The following is a 26,178-nucleotide window of genomic DNA, read 5'->3' as shown; positions in this document are numbered from 1 at the left end:
CCAGGGAAAGTTACATGTTCTCTGCTCTCACACTGCCTGCCCTCCCCAGGGAAAGTTACATGTTCTCTGCTCTCACACTGCCTGCTCTCCCCAGGGAAAGTTACATGTTCTCTGCTCTCACACTGCCTGCTCTCCCCAGGGAAAGTTACGTGTTCTCTGCTCTCACACTGCCAGCTCTCCCCAGGGAAAGTTACATGTTCTCTGCTCTCACACTGCTAGCCCTCCCCAGGGAAAGTTACATGTTCTCTGCTCTCACACTGCCAGCCCTCCCCAGGGAAAGTTACATGTTCTCTGCTCTCACACTGCCAGCCTCCCCAGGGAAAGTTACATGTTCTCTGCTCTCACACTGCCAGCCCTCCCCAGGGAAAGTTACGTGTTCTCTGCTCTCACACTGCCAGCTCTCCCCAGGGAAAGTTACATGTTCTCTGCTCTCACACTGCTAGCCCTCCCCAGGGAAAGTTACATGTTCTCTGCTCTCACACTGCTAGCCCTCCCCAGGGAAAGTTACGTGTTCTCTGCTCTCACACTGCCAGCCCTCCCCAGGGAAAGTTACATGTTCTCTGCTCTCACACTGCCTGCCCTCCCCAGGGAAAGTTACATGTTCTCTGCTCTCACACTGCCAGCCCTCCCCAGGGAAAGTTACATGTTCTCTGCTCTCACACTGCCTGCTCTCCCCAGGGAAAGTTACATGTTCTCTGCTCTCACACTGCCTGCTCTCCCCAGGGAAAGTTACATGTTCTCTGCTCTCACACTGCCAGCCCTCCCCAGGGAAAGTTACGTGTTCTCTGCTCTCACACTGCCAGCCCTCCCCAGGGAAAGTTACATGTTCTCTGCTCTCACACTGCCTGCCCTCCCCAGGGAAAGTTACATGTTCTCTGCTCTCACACTGCCAGCCCTCCCCAGGGAAAGTTACATGTTCTCTGCTCTCACACTGCCAGCTCTCCCCAGGGAAAGTTACATGTTCTCTGCTCTCACACTGCCTGCCCTCCCCAGGGAAAGTTACACGTTCTCTGCTCTCACACTGCCTGCCCTCCCCAGGGAAAGTTACATGTTCTCTGCTCTCACACTGCCTGCCCTCCCCAGGGAAAGTTACATGTTCTCTGCTCTCACACTGCCAGCCCTCCCCAGGGAAAGTTACGTGTTCTCTGCTCTCACACTGCCTGCCCTCCCCAGGGAAAGTTACATGTTCTCTGCTCTCACACTGCCAGCTCTCCCCAGGGAAAGTTACATGTTCTCTGCTCTCACACTGCCAGCTCTCCCCAGGGAAAGTTACATGTTCTCTGCTCTCACACTGCCTGCTCTCCCCAGGGAAAGTTACATGTTCTCTGCTCTCACACTGCTAGCCCTCCCCAGGGAAACTTACATGTTCTCTGCTCTCACACTGCCAGCTCTCCCCAGGGAAAGTTACATGTTCTCTGCTCTCACACTGCCTGCCCTCCCCAGGGAAAGTTACATGTTCTCTGCTCTCACACTGCCTGCTCTCCCCAGGGAAAGTTACATGTTCTCTGCTCTCACACTGCCTGCTCTCCCCAGGGAAAGTTACACGTTCTCTGCTCTCACACTGCCAGCTCTCCCCAGGGAAAGTTACATGTTCTCTGCTCTCACACTGCCTGCCCTCCCCAGGGAAAGTTACATGTTCTCTGCTCTCACACTGCCTGCCCTCCCCAGGGAAAGTTACGTGTTCTCTGCTCTCACACTGCCAGCTCTCCCCAGGGAAAGTTACATGTTCTCTGCTCTCACACTGCCAGCCCTCCCCAGGGAAAGTTACATGTTCTCTGCTCTCACACTGCCAGCCCTCCCCAGGGAAAGTTACATGTTCTCTGCTCTCACACTGCCTGGTCTCCCCAGGGAAAGTTACATGTTCTCTGCTCTCACACTGCCAGCCCTCCCCAGGGAAAGTTACATGTTCTCTGCTCTCACACTGCCAGCCTCCCCAGGGAAAGTTACATGTTCTCTGCTCTCACACTGCCAGCCCTCCCCAGGGAAAGTTACATGTTCTCTGCTCTCACACTGCCAGCCCTCCCCAGGGAAAGTTACATGTTCTCTGCTCTCACACTGCCAGCCCTCCCCAGGGAAAGTTACATGTTCTCTGCTCTCACACTGCCAGCCCTCCCCAGGGAAAGTTACATGTTCTCTGCTCTCACACTGCCAGCCCTCCCCAGGGAAAGTTACATGTTCTCTGCTCTCACACTGCCAGCCCTCCCCAGGGAAAGTTACATGTTCTCTGCTCTCACACTGCCAGCCCTCCCCAGGGAAAGTTACATGTTCTCTGCTCTCACACTGCCTGCTCTCCCCAGGGAAAGTTACATGTTCTCTGCTCTCACACTGCCTGCCCTCCCCAGGGAAAGTTACATGTTATCTGCTCTCACACTGCCAGCCCTCCCCAGGGAAAGTTACATGTTCTCTGCTCTCACACTGCCAGCCCTCCCCAGGGAAAGTTACATGTTCTCTGCTCTCACACTGCCAGCCCTCCCCAGGGAAAGTTACATGTTCTCTGCTCTCACACTGCCTGCCCTCCCCAGGGAAAGTTACATGTTCTCTGCTCTCACACTGCCAGCCCTCCCCAGGGAAAGTTACATGTTCTCTGCTCTCACACTGCCAGCCCTCCCCAGGGAATGTTACATGTTCTCTGCTCTCACACTGCCAGCCCTCCCCAGGGAAAGTTACATGTTCTCTGCTCTCACACTGCCAGCCCTCCCCAGGGAAAGTTACATGTTCTCTGCTCTCACACTGCCTGCTCTCCCCAGGGAAAGTTACATGTTCTCTGCTCTCACACTGCCAGCCCTCCCCAGGGAAAGTTACATGTTCTCTGCTCTCACACTGCCAGCCCTCCCCAGGGAAAGTTACATGTTCTCTGCTCTCACACTGCTAGCCCTCCCCAGGGAAAGTTACATGTTCTCTGCTCTCACACTGCCAGCCCTCCCCAGGGAAAGTTACACGTTCTCTGCTCTCACACTGCCAGCCCTCCCCAGGGAAAGTTACATGTTCTCTGCTCTCACACTGCCAGCCCTCCCCAGGGAAAGTTACATGTTCTCTGCTCTCACACTGCCAGCCCTCCCCAGGGAAAGTTACATGTTCTCTGCTCTCACACTGCCTGCTCTCCCCAGGGAAAGTTACGTGTTCTCTGCTCTCACACTGCCAGCCCTCCCCAGGGAAAGTTACGTGTTCTCTGCTCTCACACTGCCTGCCCTCCTCAGGGAAAGTTACATGTTCTCTGCTCTCACACTGCCAGCCCTCCCCAGGGAAAGTTACGTGTTCTCTGCTCTCACACTGCCAGCCCTCCCCAGGGAAAGTTACGTGTTCTCTGCTCTCACACTGCCAGCCCTCCCCAGGGAAAGTTACATGTTCTCTGCTCTCACACTGCCTGCCCTCCCCAGGGAAAGTTACGTGTTCTCTGCTCTCACACTGCTAGCCCTCCCCAGGGAAAGTTACATGTTCTCTGCTCTCACACTGCCAGCCCTCCCCAGGGAAAGTTACGTGTTCTCTGCTCTCACACTGCCAGCCCTCCCCAGGGGAAGTTATGTGTTCTCTGCTCTCACACTGCCAGCCCTCCCCAGGGAAAGTCACATGTTCTCTGCTCTCACACTGCCTGCTCTCCCCAGGGAAAGTTACGTGTTCTCTGCTCTCACACTGCCAGCCCTCCCCAGGGAAAGTTACGTGTTCTCTGCTCTCACACTGCCTGCCCTCCCCAGGGAAAGTTACATGTTCTCTGCTCTCACACTGCCAGCCCTCCCCAGGGAAAGTTACATGTTCTCTGCTCTCACACTGCCAGCCCTCCCCAGGGAAAGTTACATGTTCTCTGCTCTCACACTGCCTGCCCTCCCCAGGGAAAGTTACATGTTCTCTGCTCTCACACTGCCAGCCCTCCCCAGGGAAAGTTACATGTTCTCTGCTCTCACACTGCCAGCCCTCCCCAGGGAAAGTTACATGTTCTCTGCTCTCACACTGCCACCCCTCCCCAGGGAAAGTTACATGTTCTCTGCTCTCACACTGCTAGCCCTCCCCAGGGAAAGTTACGTGTTCTCTGCTCTCACACTGCCTGCTCTCCCCAGGGAAAGTTACATGTTCTCTGCTCTCACACTGCCTGCCCTCCTCAGGGAAAGTTACATGTTCTCTGCTCTCACACTGCCAGCCCTCCCCAGGGAAAGTTACATGTTCTCTGCTCTCACACTGCCAGCCCTCCCCAGGGAAAGTTACATGTTCTCTGCTCTCACACTGCCTGCCCTCCCCAGGGAAAGTTACATGTTCTCTGCTCTCACACTGCCAGCCCTCCCCAGGGAAAGTTACGTGTTCTCTGCTCTCACACTGCCAGCCCTCCCCAGGGAAAGTTACATGTTCTCTGCTCTCACACTGCTAGCCCTCCCCAGGGAAAGTTACATGTTCTCTGCTCTCACACTGCCAGCCCTCCCCAGGGAAAGTTACATGTTCTCTGCTCTCACACTGCCAGCCCTCCCCAGGGAAAGTTACATGTTCTCTGCTCTCACACTGCTAGCCCTCCCCAGGGAAAGTTACATGTTCTCTGCTCTCACACTGCCAGCCCTCCCCAGGGAAAGTTACATGTTCTCTGCTCTCACACTGCCAGCCCTCCCCAGGGAAAGTTACATGTTCTCTGCTCTCACACTGCCAGCCCTCCCCAGGGAAAGTTACATGTTCTCTGCTCTCACACTGCCAGCTCTCCCCAGGGAAAGTTACATGTTCTCTGCTCTCACACTGCCTGCTCTCCCCAGGGAAAGTTACATGTTCTCTGCTCTCACACTGCCTGCCCTCCCCAGGGAAAGTTACGTGTTCTCTGCTCTCACACTGCCAGCCCTCCCCAGGGAAAGTTACATGTTCTCTGCTCTCACACTACCAGCTCTCCCCAGGGAAAGTTACGTGTTCTCTGCTCTCACACTGCCAGCCCTCCCCAGGGAAAGTTACATGTTCTCTGCTCTCACACTGCCTGCCCTCCCCAGGGAAAGTTACATGTTCTCTGCTCTCACACTGCCAGCTCTCCCCAGGGAAAGTTACATGTTCTCTGCTCTCACACTGCCTGCTCTCCCCAGGGAAAGTTACATGTTCTCTGCTCTCACACTGCCAGCCCTCCCCAGGGAAAGTTACATGTTCTCTGCTCTCACACTACCAGCTCTCCCCAGGGAAAGTTACGTGTTCTCTGCTCTCACACTGCCAGCCCTCCCCAGGGAAAGTTACGTGTTCTCTGCTCTCACACTGCCAGCCCTCCCCAGGGAAAGTTACATGTTCTCTGCTCTCACACTGCCAGCCCTCCCCAGGGAAAGTTACGTGTTCTCTGCTCTCACACTGCCAGCCCTCCCCAGGGAAAGTTACGTGTTCTCTGCTCTCACACTGCCAGCCCTCCCCAGGGAAAGTTACATGTTCTCTGCTCTCACACTGCCAGTCCTCCCCAGGGAAAGTTACGTGTTCTCTGCTCTCACACTGCCAGCCCTCCCCAGGGAAAGTTACGTGTTCTCTGCTCTCACACTGCCAGCTCTCCCCAGGGAAAGTTACATGTTCTCTGCTCTCACACTGCCTGCCCTCCCCAGGGAAAGTTACGTGTTCTCTGCTCTCACACTGCCAGCTCTCCCGAGGGAAAGTTACATGTTCTCTGCTCTCACACTGCCTGCCCTCCCCAGGGAAAGTTACGTGTTCTCTGCTCTCACACTGCCAGCCCTCCCCAGGGAAAGTTACGTGTTCTCTGCTCTCACACTGCCTGCTCTCCCCAGGGAAAGTTACATGTTCTCTGCTCTCACACTGCCAGCTCTCCCCAGGGAAAGTTACGTGTTCTCTGCTCTCACACTGCCTGCTCTCCCCAGGGAAAGTTACGTGTTCTCTGCTCTCACACTGCCTGCTCTACCCAGGGAAAGTTACGTGTTCTCTGCTCTCACACTGCCTGCTCTCCCCAGGGAAAGTTACATGTTCTCTGCTCTCACACTGCCAGCCCTCCCCAGGGAAAGTTACATGTTCTCTGCTCTCACACTGCCTGCTCTCCCCAGGGAAAGTTACATGTTCTCTGCTCTCACACTGCCTGCTCTCCCCAGGGAAAGTTACGTGTTCTCTGCTCTCACACTGCCTGCTCTCCCCAGGGAAAGTTACATGTTCTCTGCTCTCACACTGCCTGCTCTCCCCAGGGAAAGTTACGTGTTCTCTGCTCTCACACTGCCTGCTCTCCCCAGGGAAAGTTACATGTTCTCTGCTCTCACACTGCCAGCCCTCCCCAGGGAAAGTTACATGTTCTCTGCTCTCACACTGCCTGCCCTCCCCAGGGAAAGTTACGTGTTCTCTGCTCTCACACTGCCAGCCCTCCCCAGGGAAAGTTACATGTTCTCTGCTCTCACACTGCCTGCCCTCCCCAGGGAAAGTTACATGTTCTCTGCTCTCACACTGCCAGCCCTCCCCAGGGAAAGTTACATGTTCTCTGCTCTCACACTGCCTGCCCTCCCCAGGGAAAGTTACATGTTCTCTGCTCTCACACTGCCAGCCCTCCCCAGGGAAAGTTACGTGTTCTCTGCTCTCACACTGCCAGCCCTCCCCAGGGAAAGTTACATGTTCTCTGCTCTCACACTGCCAGCCCTCCCCAGGGAAAGTTACATGTTCTCTGCTCTCACACTGCCTGCCCTCCCCAGGGAAAGTTACGTGTTCTCTGCTCTCACACTGCCAGCTCTCCCCAGGGAAAGTTACATGTTCTCTGCTCTCACACTGCCTGCTCTCCCCAGGGAAAGTTATGTGTTCTCTGCTCTCACACTGCCAGCTCTCCCCAGGGAAAGTTACATGTTCTCTGCTCTCACACTGACAGCTCTCCCCAGGGAAAGTTACATGTTCTCTGCTCTCACACTGCCAGCCCTCCCCAGGGAAAGTTACGTGTTCTCTGCTCTCACACTGCCTGCTCTCCCCAGGGAAAGTTACATGTTCTCTGCTCTCACACTGCCAGCCCTCCCCAGGGAAAGTTACATGTTCTCTGCTCTCACACTGCCTGCCCTCCCCAGGGAAAGTTACGTGTTCTCTGCTCTCACACTGCCAGCCCTCCCCAGGGAAAGTTACATGTTCTCTGCTCTCACACTGCCTGCCCTCCCCAGGGAAAGTTACATGTTCTCTGCTCTCACACTGCCAGCCCTCCCCAGGGAAAGTTACATGTTCTCTGCTCTCACACTGCCTGCCCTCCCCAGGGAAAGTTACATGTTCTCTGCTCTCACACTGCCAGCCCTCCCCAGGGAAAGTTACATGTTCTCTGCTCTCACACTGCCAGCCCTCCCCAGGGAAAGTTACATGTTCTCTGCTCTCACACTGCCTGCCCTCCCCAGGGAAAGTTACATGTTCTCTGCTCTCACACTGCCAGCCCTCCCCAGGGAAAGTTACGTGTTCTCTGCTCTCACACTGCCAGCTCTCCCCAGGGAAAGTTACATGTTCTCTGCTCTCACACTGCCAGCCCTCCCCAGGGAAAGTTACATGTTCTCTGCTCTCACACTGCCTGCCCTCCCCAGGGAAAGTTACATGTTCTCTGCTCTCACACTGCCTGCCCTCCCCAGGGAAAGTTACATGTTCTCTGCTCTCACACTGCCAGCCCTCCCCAGGGAAAGTTACGTGTTCTCTGCTCTCACACTGCCAGCTCTCCCCAGGGAAAGTTACGTGTTCTCTGCTCTCACACTGCCAGCCCTCCCCAGGGAAAGTTACGTGTTCTCTGCTCTCACACTGCCAGCCCTCCCCAGGGAAAGTTACATGTTCTCTGCTCTCACACTGCCAGCCCTCCCCAGGGAAAGTTACATGTTCTCTGCTCTCACACTGCCAGCCCTCCCCAGGGAAAGTTACATGTTCTCTGCTCTCACACTGCCTGCTCTCCCCAGGGAAAGTTACATGTTCTCTGCTCTCACACTGCCTGGTCTCCCCAGGGAAAGTTACGTGTTCTCTGCTCTCACACTGCCTGCCCTCCCCAGGGAAAGTTACATGTTCTCTGCTCTCACACTGCTAGCCCTCCCCAGGGAAAGTTACGTGTTCTCTGCTCTCACACTGCCTGCTCTCCCCAGGGAAAGTTACATGTTCTCTGCTCTCACACTGCCTGCCCTCCTCAGGGAAAGTTACATGTTCTCTGCTCTCACACTGCCTGCCCTCCCCAGGGAAAGTTACATGTTCTCTGCTCTCACACTGCCAGCCCTCCCCAGGGAAAGTTACGTGTTCTCTGCTCTCACACTGCCAGCCCTCCCCAGGGAAAGTTACATGTTCTCTGCTCTCACACTGCTAGCCCTCCCCAGGGAAAGTTACATGTTCTCTGCTCTCACACTGCCAGCCCTCCCCAGGGAAAGTTACATGTTCTCTGCTCTCACACTGCCAGCCCTCCCCAGGGAAAGTTACATGTTCTCTGCTCTCACACTGCCAGCCCTCCCCAGGGAAAGTTACATGTTCTCTGCTCTCACACTGCCAGCCCTCCCCAGGGAAAGTTACATGTTCTCTGCTCTCACACTGCCAGCTCTCCCCAGGGAAAGTTACATGTTCTCTGCTCTCACACTGCCAGCCCTCCCCAGGGAAAGTTACATGTTCTCTGCTCTCACACTGCCAGCTCTCCCCAGGGAAAGTTACATGTTCTCTGCTCTCACACTGCCTGCTCTCCCCAGGGAAAGTTACATGTTCTCTGCTCTCACACTGCCTGCCCTCCCCAGGGAAAGTTACATGTTCTCTGCTCTCACACTACCAGCTCTCCCCAGGGAAAGTTACGTGTTCTCTGCTCTCACACTGCCAGCCCTCCCCAGGGAAAGTTACATGTTCTCTGCTCTCACACTGCCAGCTCTCCCCAGGGAAAGTTACATGTTCTCTGCTCTCACACTGCCTGCTCTCCCCAGGGAAAGTTACATGTTCTCTGCTCTCACACTGCCAGCCCTCCCCAGGGAAAGTTACATGTTCTCTGCTCTCACACTGCCTGCTCTCCCCAGGGAAAGTTACATGTTCTCTGCTCTCACACTGCCAGCCCTCCCCAGGGAAAGTTACATGTTCTCTGCTCTCACACTGCCTGCCCTCCCCAGGGAAAGTTACATGTTCTCTGCTCTCACACTACCAGCTCTCCCCAGGGAAAGTTACGTGTTCTCTGCTCTCACACTGCCAGCCCTCCCCAGGGAAAGTTACATGTTCTCTGCTCTCACACTGCCAGCCCTCCCCAGGGAAAGTTACATGTTCTCTGCTCTCACACTGCCAGCCCTCCCCAGGGAAAGTTACATGTTCTCTGCTCTCACACTGCCTGCCCTCCCCAGGGAAAGTTACATGTTCTCTGCTCTCACACTGCCAGCCCTCCCCAGGGAAAGTTACGTGTTCTCTGCTCTCACACTGCCAGCTCTCCCCAGGGAAAGTTACATGTTCTCTGCTCTCACACTGCCAGCCCTCCCCAGGGAAAGTTACATGTTCTCTGCTCTCACACTGCCTGCCCTCCCCAGGGAAAGTTACATGTTCTCTGCTCTCACACTGCCTGCCCTCCCCAGGGAAAGTTACATGTTCTCTGCTCTCACACTGCCAGCCCTCCCCAGGGAAAGTTACGTGTTCTCTGCTCTCACACTGCCAGCTCTCCCCAGGGAAAGTTACGTGTTCTCTGCTCTCACACTGCCAGCCCTCCCCAGGGAAAGTTACGTGTTCTCTGCTCTCACACTGCCAGCCCTCCCCAGGGAAAGTTACATGTTCTCTGCTCTCACACTGCCTGCCCTCCCCAGGGAAAGTTACGTGTTCTCTGCTCTCACATTGCCAGCCCTCCCCAGGGAAAGTTACACGTTCTCTGCTCTCACACTGCCTGCCCTCCCCAGGGAAAGTTACACGTTCTCTGCTCTCACACTGCCTGCCCTCCCCAGGGAAAGTTACACGTTCTCTGCTCTCACACTGCCTGCCCTCCCCAGGGAAAGTTACGTGTTCTCTGATCTCACACTGCGTGCTCTCCCCAGGGAAAGTTACACGTTCTCTGCTCTCACACTGCCTGGTCTCCCCAGGGAAAGTTACATGTTCTCTGCTCTCACACTGCCTGCTCTCCCCAGGGAAAGTTACATGTTCTCTGCTCTCACACTGCCTGGTCTCCCCAGGGAAAGGTACGTGTTCTCTGCTCTCACACTGCCTGCCCTCCCCAGGGAAAGTTACATGTTCTCTGCTCTCACACTGCCAGCCCTCCCCAGGGAAAGTTACATGTTCTCTGCTCTCACACTGCCTGCCCTCCCCAGGGAAAGTTACGTGTTCTCTGCTCTCACACTGCCAGCCCTCCCCAGGGAAAGTTACATGTTCTCTGCTCTCACACTGCCAGCTCTCCCCAGGGAAAGTTACACGTTCTCTGCTCTCACACTGCCTGCCCTCCCCAGGGAAAGTTACGTGTTCTCTGCTCTCACACTGCCAGCCCTCCCCAGGGAAAGTTACACGTTCTCTGCTCTCACACTGCCAGCCCTCCCCAGGGAAAGTTACATGTTCTCTGCTCTCACACTGCCTGCCCTCCCCAGGGAAAGTTACACGTTCTCTGCTCTCACACTGCCTGCCCTCCCCAGGGAAAGTTACGTGTTCTCTGATCTCACACTGCGTGCTCTCCCCAGGGAAAGTTACATGTTCTCTGCTCTCACACTGCCAGCTCTCCCCAGGGAAAGTTACATGTTCTCTGCTCTCACACTGCCAGCCCTCCCCAGGGAAAGTTACACGTTCTCTGCTCTCACACTGCCTGCCCTCCCCAGGGAAAGTTACACGTTCTCTGCTCTCACACTGCCTGCTCTCTCCAGGGAAAGTTACATGTTCTCTGCTCTCACACTGCCAGCTCTCCCCAGGGAAAGTTACACGTTCTCTGCTCTCACACTGCCAGCCCTCCCCAGGGAAAGTTACGTGTTCTCTGCTCTCACACTGCCTGCTCTCCCCAGGGAAAGTTACATGTTCTCTGCTCTCACACTGCCAGCCCTCCCCAGGGAAAGTTACGTGTTCTCTGCTCTCACACTGCCAGCCCTCCCCAGGGAAAGTTACATGTTCTCTGCTCTCACACTGCCAGCCCTCCCCAGGGAAAGTTACGTGTTCTCTGCTCTCACACTGCCAGCCCTCCCCAGGGAAAGTTACGTGTTCTCTGCTCTCACACTGGCTGCCCTCCCCAGGGAAAGTTACGTGTTCTCTGCTCTCACACTGCCAGCTCTCCCCAGGGAAAGTTACGTGTTCTCTGCTCTCACACTGCCAGCCCTCCCCAGGGAAAGTTACATGTTCTCTGCTCTCACACTGCCAGCCCTCCCCAGGGAAAGTTACGTGTTCTCTGCTCTCACACTGCCAGCCCTCCCCAGGGAAAGTTACGTGTTCTCTGCTCTCACACTGCCTGCTCTCCCCAGGGAAAGTTACATGTTCTCTGCTCTCACACTGCCAGCCCTCCCCAGGGAAAGTTACGTGTTCTCTGCTCTCACACTGCCAGCCCTCCCCAGGGAAAGTTACATGTTCTCTGCTCTCACACTGCCAGCCCTCCCCAGGGAAAGTTACGTGTTCTCTGCTCTCACACTGCCAGCCCTCCCCAGGGAAAGTTACGTGTTCTCTGCTCTCACACTGCCAGCCCTCCCCAGGGAAAGTTACGTGTTCTCTGCTCTCACACTGCCAGCTCTCCCCAGGGAAAGTTACGTGTTCTCTGCTCTCACACTGCCAGCCCTCCCCAGGGAAAGTTACGTGTTCTCTGCTCTCACACTGCCAGCTCTCCCCAGGGAAAGTTACGTGTTCTCTGCTCTCACACTGGTTTGGATAATTTGGATCAGACCAAAACGTCTTCAGAGTATCTGTCCCCGTCCAGATTAGTTTCCCACGTAGGTAATGCGTGCACTGAGAAAAGATCACGCTGACACACGTTCAGAATGATAATGTCTGACTTTATTCCTACAGACCATGTTCATATAAAGGGGCTGTAGGGGAGGGGGTTTGTATGCAAAGTAGCTGTCTCAGGTTATTTGTCTCATTGGTTCTTTGTTAGGTCTTGTCCTTGTAGGGTCTTGTTGTTATGATTTATGGTCTTGTTATTGTAGGTTTTCTTGGACACATCAGCATTTGAGTGGAATTCCTCGGTGCCATCTTCTTTACTTGAAGGGAGGGGTAGCTGCGGTAGCCATTTTGAGTAAGGAATCATAGCAAAGTATTACAGATGAAGAAATAGGCATTTTATCCAATCCATCACAACCCTGCCAGCCCTCCCCAGGGAAAGTTACATGTTTTTCCTGCTCTGGTGCAGCCAGAGCTGTGTAAACTGCAGCAACATTATTGTAACATATCCCCACTTTACACAGCCACTAGTCGATTGCTCTGGCAACCTCCCAATCCTCATAGCCATGAGCTTGGTTTAGCCCTGTTGTTCCCCTGCCCCTTTCTGTTTAATGGATTGGTCCTCAGCCTGTTCCTGTCTGTCCCAGGAAAGTGTGCTTCCTTTCCTAACACGCTGCCTAAGTGAGTGCACTCTCCCTCCTTTCCTAACACGCTGCCTAAGTGAGTGCACTCTCCCTCCTTTCCTAACACGCTGCCTAAGTGAGTGCACTCTCCCTCCTTTCCTAACACGCTGCCTAAGTGAGTGCACTCTCCCTCCTTTCCTAACACGCTGCCTAAGTGAGTACACTCTCCCTTTCTAAAGGCCATACTTTGTTTCCTTCTCCTCAGAGACGCGCTCTCTCACAGCAGAACGCCTTCCCATCGTTAGGTCAGTCTCCTGACAAGAGAAATCTGCAAATTCCATCCTCGTGCGAGTACCTTTTATTTCTGTAACTCCCCCAGTAAAGCTGAAGAAAATTGAAGGACTTTGTGTGCTTCAAAAAGGGGACGAGTTAAGCGATCTGGACTTAGTCACATGCTACATATGGCCCTGGATACAGAATAGCCGCTCTTAGTAAGCGCACAGGTATCCGACATGTATAGGCGCCCTTAGCAAGCGCACAGGTATCCGATGTGTACAGACGCCCTTAGTAAGCGCACAGGTATCCGGTGTGTACAGACGCCCTTAGTAAGCGCACAGGTATCTGGTGTGTACAGACGCCTTTAGTAAGCGCACAGGTATCCGGTGTGTACAGACGCCCTTAGTAAGCGCACAGGTATCCGATGTGTACAGACGCCCTTAGTAAGCGCACAGGTATCCGACATGTATAGGCGCCCTTAGTAAGCGCACAGGTATCCGACGTGTATAGGCGCCCTTAGTAAGCGCACAGGTATCCGACGTGTATAGGCGCCTGTAGACGGACATTCACAGAGGTACACAATTGGAGACTTTTATAAGGTGAAATTATAATAAGGCTTTATTGTGCCTTTTCCTTTTTATCAGGAAATCATCCAAACACAGGGGGGGGGGGGGGGGGGGGGAACAAAGCTTCTATTCACTTGGGAGTATTTCTAGTGAAATCGTATGCAATTAATTCACATCTCCCTTAGTTAAGCACTTCTCCCAGCCCCAAACACATAGCATGTAATAAGCAAATATAAGAAGTCTCTTAAGAATGAAAGTCTCATCTGTTAGCTGCTGTAGGGGAAGCTTCTCTGCTCTCCTGGAACCGCACCCGTGTGTGCACAGAAAATGTCAGCATCCAGGTTTAGAAGTCTTATTTGTCAGCTCCAGAGGTCTGTGTTCTCTTGGTCAGTCTCTCCTGGGAGACTCAAGAACCACTGCTCTGTCTCCAAAGGTCAGCTCACAAGTGAGCTAAGGAGTCACTTCCTGTCTCACAAGACAGGCTTTTCTAAGCAATCAGGTAGGTGGGGTTAGTTAATTGCCTACCAGCAGTTAACCACCACACTGCTGGATTAGAGGCACATTTGTGAACAGGGATAAGTCCCCTGTTACATACCTCCCCTGTTTGTGGGAAGCTCGGGCTTACCACAGCCAAAGCCCATCCTTCCACTCTCATTCGAGATCTTTCTGTGACTTGAATGAGAGTGGATGGAGGAAGAGAACCCTCTGTCCTGCTGGGATTGGAGCCCTTTCTCCAGTTTATTTTTGTCTCCTCCCGAAGGTGCTTGAGATCAGCACTCCTCAGTCGCTCGAGGAGGACTTTTTCCAAGTAAAGTCTTTTTAACGAGTGCGCGGTCATGATATTTCTGTTGCGTCGGGCACTCCTCTTTTTGTAGACAAACTGTATGGCAACAGTTGTAGAGAAGTTAGGACTAGCCCTTAGAGTTTTCCGCTTTTGAAGCGGTCTTTCTGCAGCTTCTCCACACCACGGAGTCGCCAGTTCAGCTTCTTCAGCTAAGGATTCTTCTGGCTTTGATTCTGCACTCCTACCTCTGTTTGTTGCCTGTTGGGCAGCTGTAGGTTTGGCTAGTGCTTTCTTTGGTGGCTCAAACTTCATAATCTTGTCTTGAAGGTGCGTGGAGTCCCCAACTCTCACTGTACCCTTGTCCTCATGGGCATTAGTTACTGTGGGATACTGGCTTGGGCAGAGCCAATACCCTTTTCCGTATTGGAGGAATCTGTAAGTTACTGGTCTACAGAGTCTCAACCTGTTTGAGTGCGTCTTGCAAGTCTCTTCTCAGGGAATTTATCTGCGCACTTTACTTTCTCTGAGTCTTTATCAGTGTCTCCTTCATATTCTGGAGCTCTGTAATTTTTGTCGTTAAGGTTGCCGCTGCGTCTATTTTCTCCTTGGTATACTGACTCAAGGGAATGGAACAGTCTCTCTGTCTCTCCAGCTCTTGCTCCAGTTTCTGAGCCTTCTCACGCTCCCTCTCATACAGAGTCACCTGGTATTGAAGCTCCGCCTCCAATGATGCTCTGAAGACATGCAGCGTGGCCTTTAGCTCCTCATACTGCTCTGTGGGGACGTACTGGGTATTCAGACGTTCCTGCAGCGCTTGTACCTCTTTAGCAGCCTGCAGCTTTTCTTCCTGCAGCGTTTGCAGCTTCTCCTCAGCATACTGGAGGTGTGTACGCAGACCTTGCAGTTGGTTCTGCAGTCGGTGCTCTGCTTCAAACTTTTCCTTGACTTCTTCTGTCAACTGAAAATTTTCTTCTTTCAGTTTTAAGTTTTCTCTTTTTAATCTTGAATTTTCTCCTTTTTCAGTCTCTGTATTCTTCAGGGCTTCTTTGCAGTCCTCCTTCCATTTACACACATCTGCTTTGAGAATGACACTCTCCTGGCGTGAGACTTCCTTCTCTAGGTTGAGGGTCTGAAGCTCCTTCTGAGAGACTTTGAGATCTGTATCAAGATTGACAGTAGTTTCTTTAGCAATGTCCAGCTCCTCAGTGAGACTGTGTAGTTCCTTTCTGGAAACTTCCAGGTCTGTGCGGCAGCTGTTGGTCTCATGATGTGAGGCATCCATTGCTCTGCGGAGTGTCTGAACCTCTTTCTGAGATACGTCCACCTCTGTCCGGACACTGTTGACCTCCTGTTGTGAGACATTCAGCTCTATGCGAAGAGTGTGAACCTCTTGCTGGAAGACTGTCATCTGCTTCAGTGCCTCCTCATACTTCCGCTTTAGCGTAGCCACCATTTCATCAGATTGGCTCTGCTTTTCATCCATGGCGGAAATAGTAGTCTTTGCAGTATCTAGCTCAGTCTAGCGATCGTCCAATTCTGTCATGGCTAGAGCACATATTCCTGTAGCTTCACGTTATTTTTCTGTAGCTCTGTGTAACCATCTTCCTTTTGTTTCAATTGTTCACGGAGCATATCACAGTCATGCCTGGCATTTTTCAGGGCATCTTCAGGGCTGGTCAAGGGATCGTCACTCACTGGTTCCGGCTCCACTTCCCTGGGATGGTTGGTTGAGGGTTCCTCACTGTTGGCACCGGACAGACACTTCTTTGGGGTACACGACTTCTGCCTTGGGCCCTCTGGATATTCAGTTAACCGTGGGACGAATTCTCCATTTTCTCTAGGCTGCAGGGCAACTCGGTCCCCCTTTTCCTCCACAGGATCTGCGGACGTGTCTGTTCCTTCTACGGTAAGTGAAGAACCGCTTTTCTTTTTCCGCCTTTTTGATTTGGATGACACCGTCCCTTCAGGGATATTGGGGTCTCCATCTTCATTGAAATTTTAGCAGCGTCACTGGATCCACCCGGCTTTTTTGCAACTGTAATAGCTGATGGAAATATTCGGTGATCCACTGCTCCCGCTCTGTCTCCTGCTGTTCATATTCGTCATCAAAGGGAGCGGTCTTTTCTGGTCGCGCCGAGTTCAGGCACCCCCACCATTCTTGGGGTGTTTTGTGGGTGTGACTCGGTTTGGGTTCCCCGTAAGAGATGTCTTCCTCTTTATTGGACTGGAAGGGCCACTCTTCCGTGGGGTAGGGTTCATTACAGGAGCGCTGCATCTTGTCCTCCATTATTAGGCTATCAGGTGTAATTTTCTTCCTGACCTCAGGAGGTGCTATTGCAGCTGTTGCCACTGTATTTGCTAGAACCCCCAATTGTGGTAGTCCTACAGATGGGCATATTTTGCTGGTAGAGGTCGTAGCTCTCACAGGCATTACTGTAGACTTTTCTTTCTTGGATAATTTTTTTTTTTTTTTTTTTACAATATCAGCAGTACTGTGCATGCATTTTCTCTTATCAGGTATACAAGATGTGCAGTTGCTAGGTAAAAAAGTCTATTTGCTTTACACCATTTACTTGCTAGGTGTAATCTCTCATTAGGTATGCTGAATGTGTAGTTGCTAGGAAAAAACTTCTGTTTGCTTTACACCATTTACTTGCTAGGTGCAATCTCTCCGCTTCAGCAACAGAATTTGGTTTTCTGCCTGAGTTCAGTAATTTTCAGTCTCATCTTTGGGTATTAGGGCATTCACACTTCACACTTTGGGTTTTGCTCCCAAGATATATAGGCAGACTTTTTTACTTGCAGAAAAAAAACATTCTTTGCAGTGGACTGTTTCTTTCATTCCCGGCAGGGTGACTCAACACTCAGCAATTGGCTTTTGAAAAAAATTCCCCTGCTTCAGCACAGTCTTGTATCAATTTTCACACTTTTCTGCATATACTCCATTCACAGCTGGTAGCCCTATGCGGTGTGGCAACCTTTATTTGCAAAATCAGTACCACTCATGGGTCACCATCTGTATACTGCTTCAGCGAAACTTTTTGAAAACAACAAACACCTATCCCTTTTTAAGGGCTGACTCACTTCTTGAACCCTGACTATGGCTGGAAGGCAAAACCCCTATTTCAATGACCATATTACACTTTGTGATAGGCAAATAAGTTTTAGCTGTTTCAGCAGTCTCTCTCCTCTTGGGATTGGGGCAAAGAGTCCATCTGTGGTTTTGTAAGTTTCAGTGGTGTATATCCCTTTAACTCTGATCTCTGCTGCATGAGGTTTTTGTTTTTTTTCTAAGTTGCTCAGACTTGTTTGTAGGCAAAAAGCATAAAAAAAATTTCACATAAAAATCTCCGGTCCTTTTTAACTTCAAAGACACCTCTCATCTCACTTCGGACACCATATGTAGACGGACGTTCACAGAGGTACACAATTGGAGACTTTTATAAGGTGAAATTATAATAAGGCTTTATTGTGCCTTTTCCTTTTTATCAGGAAATCATCCAAACACAGGGGGGAACAAAGCTTCTATTCACTTTGGAGTATTTCTAGTGAAATCCTATGCAATTAATTCACATCTCCCTTAGTTAAGCACTTCTCCCAGCCCCAAACACATAGCATGAAATAAGCAGATATAAGAAGTCTCTTAAGAATGAAAGTCTCATCTGTTAGCTGCTGTAGGGGAAGCTTCTCTGCTCTCCTGGAACCGCACCCGTGTGTGCACAGAAAATGTCAGCATCCAGATTTAGAAGTCTTATTTGTCAGCTCCAGAGGTCTGTGTTCTCTTGGTCAGTCTCTCCTGGGAGACTCAAGAACCACTGCTCTGTCTCCAAAGGTCAGCTCACAAGTGAGCTAAGGAGTTACTTCCTGTCTCACAAGACAGGCTTTTCTAAGCAATCAGGTAGGTGGGGTTAGTTAATTGCCTACCAGCAGTTAACCACCACACTGCTGGATTAGAGGCACATTTGTGAACAGGGATAAGTCCCCTGTTACAGCGCCCTTAGTAAGCACACAGGTATCCGACATGTATAGGCGCCCTTAGTAAGTGCACAGGTATCCGGTGTGTACAGACGCCCTTTGTAAGCGCACAGGTATCCGGTGTCTACAGACGCCCTTAGTTAGCGCACAGGTATCCGTTGTGTTCAGACGCCCTTAGTAAGCGCACAGGTATCCGACGTGTGCAGACGCCTTAGTAAGCGCACAGGTATCCGACGTGTATATACGCCCTTAGTTAGCGCACAGGTATCCGGTGTGTACAGACGCCCTTAGTAAGCGCACAGGTATCCGACGTGTACAGACGCACTTAGTAAGCGCACAGGTATCTGACGTGTATAGGCGCCCTTAGTAAGCGCACAGGTATCCGGTGTGTACAGATGCCTTAGTAAGCGCACAGGTATCCGACGTGTACAGACGCCCTTAGTAAGCGCACAGGTATCCGACGTGTACAGACGCACTTAGTAAGCGCACAGGTATCCGGTGTGTACAGACGCCATTAGTAAGCGCACAGGTATCCGACGTGTATAGACGCCCTTAGTAAGCGCACAGGTATCCGATGTGTGCAGACGCCTTAGTAAGCGCACAGGTATCTGGTGTGTACAGACGCCCTTAGTAAGCGCACAGGTATCCGGTGTGTACAGACGCCCTTAGTAAGCGCACAGGTATCCGACGTGTGCATACCCCTCAGTAAGCGCACAGGTATCCGACGTGTGCAGACGCCTTAGTAAGCGCACAGGTATCCGGTGTGTACAGACGCCCTTAGTAAGCGCACAGGTATCTGACGTGAGCAGACGCCTTAGTAAGCGCACAGGTATCCGACGTGTATAGACGCCCTTAGTAAGCGCACAGGTATCCGACGTGTGCAGACGCCTTAGTAAGCGCACAGGTATCCGGCGTGTGCAGACGCCTTAGTAAGCGCACAGGTATCCGATGTGTGCAGACGCCTTAGTAAGCGCACAGGTATCCGGCGTGTGCAGACGCCTTAGTAAGCGCACAGGTATCCGACGTGTATAGACGCCCTTAGTAAGCGCACAGGTATCCGATGTGTGCAGACGCCTTAGTAAGCGCACAGGTATCCAGTGTGTACAGATGCCCTTAGTAAGCGCACAGGTATCCGACGTGTATCGACGCCCTTAGTAAGTGCACAGGTATCCGACGTGTGCAGACGCCTTAGTAAGCGCACAGGTATCCGACGTGTGCAGACGCCTTAGTAAGCGCACAGGTATCCGGTGTGTACAGATGCCTTAGTAAGCGCACAGGTATCCGACGTGTGCAGACGCCTTAGTAAGCGCACAGGTATCCGGCATGTGCAGACGCCTTAGTAAGCGCACATTGGTGGAGCTGAGGGCTGGTGACTTTGCGTAACGAATGAGCCGCTTGTTAGTGAGGTTGAAGTTGTAACGAGTCCGTTATAATTATCAGGGCTCTATGGTTTCCAGATCTTGGAGTCACCAGACGGGGTCGAGTCACCGGTCGCCCTCTCATGCCCGGACACTCTGCAAGGGGACGTCAATCAGCCCTTTGGACATTTTGGTTCTGCCATCTCCCTCCTGCCGGACCTGACCGGTGACCAGATCCCTGACCTGGCCGTGGGGGCCCCTTGTGAGGACCAGAACATGGGGGCCCTGTACATCTTCTCAGGGCAGGGGGGGAGCTTCAGAGCTTCCTACATCCAGGTGAGAGCGTGAGGGATCTTTCTACCTGTCATCAGAACCAGGACCTTCCCATCAGGGCCCAGTCATCAGAACCTCCCAGCAGGGCCCAGTCATCAGAACCAGGGACCTCCCATCTGGGCCTAGTCATCAGAACCAGAACCCTCCCATTAGGGCCCAGTCATCAGAACCAGATATCTCCCATCAGAGTCCAGTAATCAGAACCCTCCAATCAGGGCCCAGTCATCAGAACCAGAACCCTCCAATCAGGGCCCAGTCATCAGAACCAGAACCCTCCAATCAGGGCCTAGTCATCAGATCCAGAATCCTCCCATCAGGGCCCAGTCATCAGAACCAGAACCCTCCAATCAGGGCCCAGTCATCAGAACCAGAACCCTCCAATCAGGGCCTAGTCATCAGATCCAGAATCCTCCCATCAGGGCCCAGTCACCAGAACCAGAATCCTCCCATCAGGGCCCAGTCATCAGAACCACCCGAGCCCCTCTCTCCCTCACCCGAGCCCCTCCCTCCCGTGCCCCCTCACCCGAGCCCCTCTCACCCGAGCCCCTCTCCCTCACCCGAGCCCCTCTCCCCCGAGCCCCTCTCCCGAGCCCCTCTCCCCCGAGCCCCTCTCCCGAGCCCCTCTCACCCGAGCCCCTCTCACCCGAGCCCCTCTATCCCTCACCCGAGCCCCTCTCTCCCTCTCCCGAGCCCCTCTCCCCCGAGCCCCTCTCCCGAGCCCCTCTCACCCGAGCCCCTCTATCCCTCACCCGAGCCCCTCTCTCCCTCACCCGAGCCCCTCTATCCCTCACCCGAGCCCCTCTATCCCTCACCCGAGCCCCTCTCTCCCTCACCCGAGCCCCTCTATCCCTCACCCGAGCCCCTCTATCCCTCACCCGAGCCCCTCTCTCCCTCACCCGAGCCCCTCTATCCCTCACCCGAGCCCCTCTATCCCTCACCCGAGCCCCTCTATCCCTCACCCGAGCCCCTCTCTCCCGAGCCCCTCTATCCCTCACCCGAGCCCCTCTATCCCTCACCCGAGCCCCTCTATCCCTCACCCGAGCCCCTCTCTCCCTCACCCGAGCCCCTCTCACCCGAGCCCCTCTCTCCCTCACCCGAGCCCCTCTATCCCTCACCCGAGCCCCTCTCTCCCTCACCCGAGCCCCTCACCCGAGCCCCTCTATCCCTCACCCGAGCCCCTCTATCCCTCACCCGAGCCCCTCTCTCCCTCACCCGAGCCCCTCTCACCCGAGCCCCTCTCTCCCTCACCCGAGCCCCTCTATCCCTCCCCCGAGCCCCTCTCTCCCTCACCCGAGCCCCTCTATCCCTCACCCGAGCCCCTCTCTCCCTCTCCCTTGCCCCTCTCTCCCTCTCCCGAGCCCCTCTCCCGAGCCCCTCTCTCCCTCTCCCTTGCCCCTCTCTCCCTTGCCCCTCTCTCTCTCACCCGAGCCCCTCTCTCCCTCACCCGACCCCCTCTCACCCGAGCCCCTCTCTCCCTTGCCCCTCTCTCTCTCACCCGAGCCCCTCTCTCCCGAGCCCCTCTCTCCCTCTCCCTTGCCCCTCTCTCCCTTGCCCCTCTCTCTTTCACCCGAGCCCCTCTCTCCCGAGCCCCTCTCTCCCTCTCCCTTGCCCCTCTCTCCCTTGCCCCTCTCTCTTTCACCCGTGCCCCTCTCTCCCTAGCCATCTCTCCCTCACCCGTGCCCCTCTCTCCCTAGCCCCTCTATCCCTCACCCGAGCCCCTCTCTCCCGAGCCCCTCTATCCCTCACCCGAGCCCCTCTCTCCCGAGCCCCTCTCTCCCTAGCCCCTCTCTCCCTCACCCGAGCCCCTCTCTCCCGAGCCCCTCTCTCCCTAGCCCCTCTCTCCCTCACCCGAGCCCCTCTCTCCCTCACCCGAGCCCCTCTATCCCTCACCCGAGCCCCTCTATCCCTCACCCGAGCCCCTCTCTCCCGAGCCCCTCTCTCCCTAGCCCCTCTCTCCCTCACCCGAGCCCCTCTATCCCTCACCCGAGCCCCTCTCTCCCTCACCCGAGCCCCTCTCCCCCGAGCCCCTCTCCCGAGCCCCTCTCACCCGAGCCCCTCTATCCCTCACCCGAGCCCCTCTATCCCTCACCCGAGCCCCTCTATCCCTCACCCGAGCCCCTCTCTCCCTCACCCGAGCCCCTCACCCGAGCCCCTCGCCCGAGCCCCTCTATCCCTCACCCGAGCCCCTCTCTCCCTCACCCGAGCCCCTCTCTCCCTCACCCGAGCCCCTCTCTCCCTCACCCGAGCCCCTCACCCGAGCCCCTCTATCCCTCACCCGAGCCCCTCTATCCCTCACCCGAGCCCCTCTATCCCTCACCCGAGCCCCTCTCTCCCTCACCCGAGCCCCTCACCCGAGCCCCTCTATCCCTCACCCGAGCCCCTCTATCCCTCCCCCGAGCCCCTCTCTCCCTCACCCGAGCCCCTCTATCCCTCACCCGAGCCCCTCTCTCCCTCTCCCTTGCCCCTCTCTCCCTCTCCCGAGCCCCTCTCTCCCGAGCCCCTCTCTCCCTCTCCCTTGCCCCTCTCTCCCTTGCCCCTCTCTCTCTCACCCGAGCCCCTCTCTCCCTCACCCGACCCCCTCTCACCCGAGCCCCTCTCTCCCTCACCCGAGCCCCTCTATCCCTCACCCGAGCCCCTCTCTCCCTCACCCGAGCCCCTCACCCGAGCCCCTCGCCCGAGCCCCTCTATCCCTCACCCGAGCCCCTCTCTCCCTCACCCGAGCCCCTCTCTCCCTCACCCGAGCCCCTCTCTCCCTCACCCGAGCCCCTCACCTGAGCCCCTCTATCCCTCACCCGAGCCCCTCTATCCCTCACCCGAGCCCCTCTCTCCCTCACCCGAGCCCCTCACCCGAGCCCCTCTATCCCTCACCCGAGCCCCTCTATCCCTCCCCCGAGCCCCTCTCTCCCTCACCGAGCCCCTCTATCCCTCACCCGAGCCCCTCTCTCCCTCTCCCTTGCCCCTCTCTCCCTCTCCCGAGCCCCTCTCTCCCGAGCCCCTCTCTCCCTCTCCCTTGCCCCTCTCTCTCTCACCCGAGCCCCTCTCTCTCTCACCCGAGCCCCTCTCTCCCTCACCCGACCCCCTCTCACCCGAGCCCCTCTCTCCCTTGCCCCTCTCTCTCTCACCCGAGCCCCTCTCACCCGAGCCCCTCTCTCCCGAGCCCCTCTATCCCTCCCCCGAGCCCCTCTCTCCCTCACCCGAGCCCCTCTATCCCTCACCCGAGCCCCTCTCTCCCTCACCCGAGCCCCTCTATCCCTCACCCGAGCCCCTCTCTCCCTCTCCCTTGCCCCTCTCTCCCTTGCCCCTCTCTCTCTCACCCGAGCCCCTCTCTCTCTCACCCGAGCCCCTCTCTCCCTCACCCGACCCCCTCTCACCCGAGCCCCTCTCTCCCTTGCCCCTCTCTCTCTCACCCGAGCCCCTCTCTCCCGAGCCCCTCTCTCCCTCTCCCTTGCCCCTCTCTCCCGAGCCCCTCTCTCTTTCACCCGTGCCCCTCTCTCCCTAGCCATCTCTCCCTCACCCGTGCCCCTCTCTCCCTAGCCCCTCTATCCCTCACCCGAGCCCCTCTCTCCCGAGCCCCTCTATCCCTCACCCGAGCCCCTCTCTCCCGAGCCCCTCTCTCCCTAGCCCCTCTCTCCCTCACCCGAGCCCCTCTCTCCCTCACCCGAGCCCCTCTATCCCTCACCCGAGCCCCTCTATCCCTCACCCGAGCCCCTCTCCCGAGCCCCTCTCCCCCGAGCCCCTCTCTCCCTCAAGCCCCTCTCTCCCTCCCCCGAGCCCCTCTCTCCCTCTCCCGAGCCCCTCTCTCCCTCACCCGAGTGTGACGGTAGCGTCGGACAGGGTTATAATATACACACAAAGAATACTTCACTGGGTTGAACTAAGTTATTCTGTAATAAAGAAAGTTTATTCCCTAAAGAAGGAGAACACACAGAATTATACAATTAACGCACAAGATATGAACACTTCCTTAGGGTTTGGGAAATGAAGCAGTCAGGAACGGGACTGGCAATTCATTCAGGATACAAAACGAAGTCACAACGAATAACACTGGACATAGGGCTACCCCTCATTTATATAGGGTTTGAGTCCTATACCCTAGCATGGGATTTCAACACACTAAAGCAAAGGCGTCTTTGGGTCTGCTGGACTGATCACTGGCCCATCATAGCCTTTGTTAAAGGTGTGACACACAATACTTTGCACAAGTACCCAGGGATTGTTCTCCTCCGCCCTGGTATTCACAAGCAGGGTGGGGGACAGCCTTTGACTAGGGGCCCATTGTAGACCACTTGTCGCACCCTGACCCTTTAGCATATCACAGAGCCCATCTCTTCTCCTGGGCTTTTATGCCAGATACAACATACAATATTTCTGACAATCATGGTTATAATATAATCCGTTCGGTTGGGCCGATCGGACCAGAACTTGCCCGACCCTAATGCCGGAGGGTACTCTCCATTGTGGCCAAGTTTCAGCTCGCTAGGACCCACCGAACCGGAGTTACAGAAAATGGGTTTAAATGCCTTTTTTAACCAAGATACATTTCTCCGCCATTGAAGTCAATGGCAGAATCACACAATTCAATCATTCCCCGACTCCGCTCTGCTGATCAGAGAGGGTCAAGATTTGCCATGCAATCAAGCCGATGCTATGACTATCTGCTGGCCAAATCCTGGCTCTCTAGTCTCCGCAGAACCGGAGTTCCGGGGCTACAGTTTTAACTTCTTTTCACTTAGCCGTTTAAACACGCGGCTTTTACCTCCATTGGAATCAATAGCCGGCGCCGCCATAGGATATGCATGGGCCGGCGCCGCCATAGGATTCAATGGTAGGACCCTCCGGTCTGGCGCGACCCTTTCCCGGGGTCTTTGACCGTCGGCCCCTGTGGGGATCGAGTGAGGGGGGTCCTAGGATCTAGGGGCAAAAATAACTTTATTCCGGGGTGCCATAGAACCTAAGTTTCCCACGCCAATTGCACGTGAACTTGACCGGGGATTGATCAAAGCTCTTTTTTTAAAGGGTTTCCGCTCTTGCGGTTTTGCGGGCTGCCAGCTCGTCTCCAGAGGTCGGCATCGAGGAATCCCCATTGAAACACATTGCGCCATTGACTTTAAATGGGGAACCGCCGCTCCTCCTCTCGGGCGCCACCTGCAGGTCTTCTATGATATCAGGCCCAAACCACTGAAATTCCCATTGACTTGCATGGGGCTTCAATGGCGGCCTATGGAGAAGCTGCAAAATGGAGACTGCAAAGGCGGGAAAAGGGACAAAGGGCCATAAATACAGAATTAACATTAACCCTTTCCTTCCCGCATAGATCCCAGTGTATGTGTTGGTGCAGACACTGGAATGGGAACAATACATATTTCCAGGGGAATACACATTTGGGTGTTGAAGCAGGGTAAAAACACACTACTGGACCGCAGTCCAGTTAACCCCCTGCCTCCCACGTGAGAGCAGGGTGTGGCCAAATGGGGTGTAACCCCTTCAATACCGGGCCAAACCCCCTCTCCCATGACACCGAGCCCCTCTATCTCACCCGAGGACCTCTATCTCACCCGCCCCTCTCCCCTCTCCCCTGAGTCCCTCTCTCCTGAGCCCCTCTCACCCGAGCCCCTCTCTCCCTCCCCCTCACCTCTCTCCCCCGAGCCCCTCTCCCCCGAGCCCCTCTCCCCCGAGCCCCTCTCCCCCGAGCCCCTCTCCCCCGAGCCCCTCTCCCCCGAGCCCCTCTCCCCCGAGCCCCTCTCCCCCGAGCCCCTCTCCCCCGAGCCCCTCTCCCCCGAGCCCCTCTCCCCCGAGCCCCTCTCTCCCTCTCACCCGAGCCCCTCTCACCCTCTCACCCGAGCCCCTCTCACCCGAGCCCCTCTCCCCCGAGCCCCTCTCCCCCTCACCTGAGTCTCTCACTGACAGCGGATCCCAGGCATTTGGGTCAGTGAGGGGATTATGTTCTTTGGAGTGTCGGTGAGCGGGAATATGGACCTGACTCAGGACAGACTCCCAGATCTGACCGTGGGGAGCGCAGGCAAAGTCATCTTACTAAGGTGAGGGGTGGGGGGGGAGGCAGTGTGACCTCGCTCAGGCTCTGCCCGTGTGTGTGACCTCGCTCCGGCTCTGCCCCTGTGTGTGACCTCGCTCAGGCTCTGCCCCTGTGTGTGACCTCGCTCAGGCTCTGCCCGTGTGTGACCTCGCTCAGGCTCTGCCCCTGTGTGTGACCTCGCTCAGGCTCTGCCCCTGTGTGTGACCTCGCTCAGGCTCTGCCCCTGTGTGTGACCTCGCTCAGGCTCTGCCCCTGTGTGTGACCTCGCTCAGGCTCTGCCCGTGTGTGACCTCGCTCAGGCTCTGCCCCTGTGTGTGACCTCGCTCAGGCTCTGCCCCTGTGTGTGACCTCACTCCGGCTCTGCCCCTATGAGTGACCTCGCTCAGGCTCTGCCCCTGTGTGTGACCTCGCTCAGGCTCTGCCCCTGTGTGTGACCTCGCTCAGGCTCTGCCCCTGTGTGTGACCTCGCTCAGGCTCTGCCCCTGTGTGTAACCTCACTCAGGCTCTGCCCCTGTGTGTGACC

At 55.0% G+C, this 26,178-nt stretch overlaps 1 protein-coding gene across 1 annotated transcript in view; it reads left to right on the top strand.

Moving 5' to 3' along the window:
• The window catches only part of LOC142486298 (integrin alpha-M-like), a gene marked incomplete at its 5' end in the record, with an annotated part of 79,605 nt that overhangs the window by 20,740 nt on the left and 32,687 nt on the right, over window positions 1-26,178 (top strand). The window contains 2 exon segments of the mRNA XM_075584924.1: window positions 19,388-19,624; window positions 25,529-25,659. Of these exon segments, the coding sequence (XP_075441039.1) occupies window positions 19,388-19,624; window positions 25,529-25,659 (368 nt within the window).

This window comes from Ascaphus truei, unplaced genomic scaffold, assembly GCF_040206685.1.
Source record: "Ascaphus truei isolate aAscTru1 unplaced genomic scaffold, aAscTru1.hap1 HAP1_SCAFFOLD_808, whole genome shotgun sequence".
Lineage (NCBI taxonomy): Eukaryota > Metazoa > Chordata > Amphibia > Anura > Ascaphidae > Ascaphus > Ascaphus truei.
The sequence above is the reverse complement of the archived record's forward strand: the minus strand, read 5'-3'. Positions and strand labels throughout refer to the sequence as shown.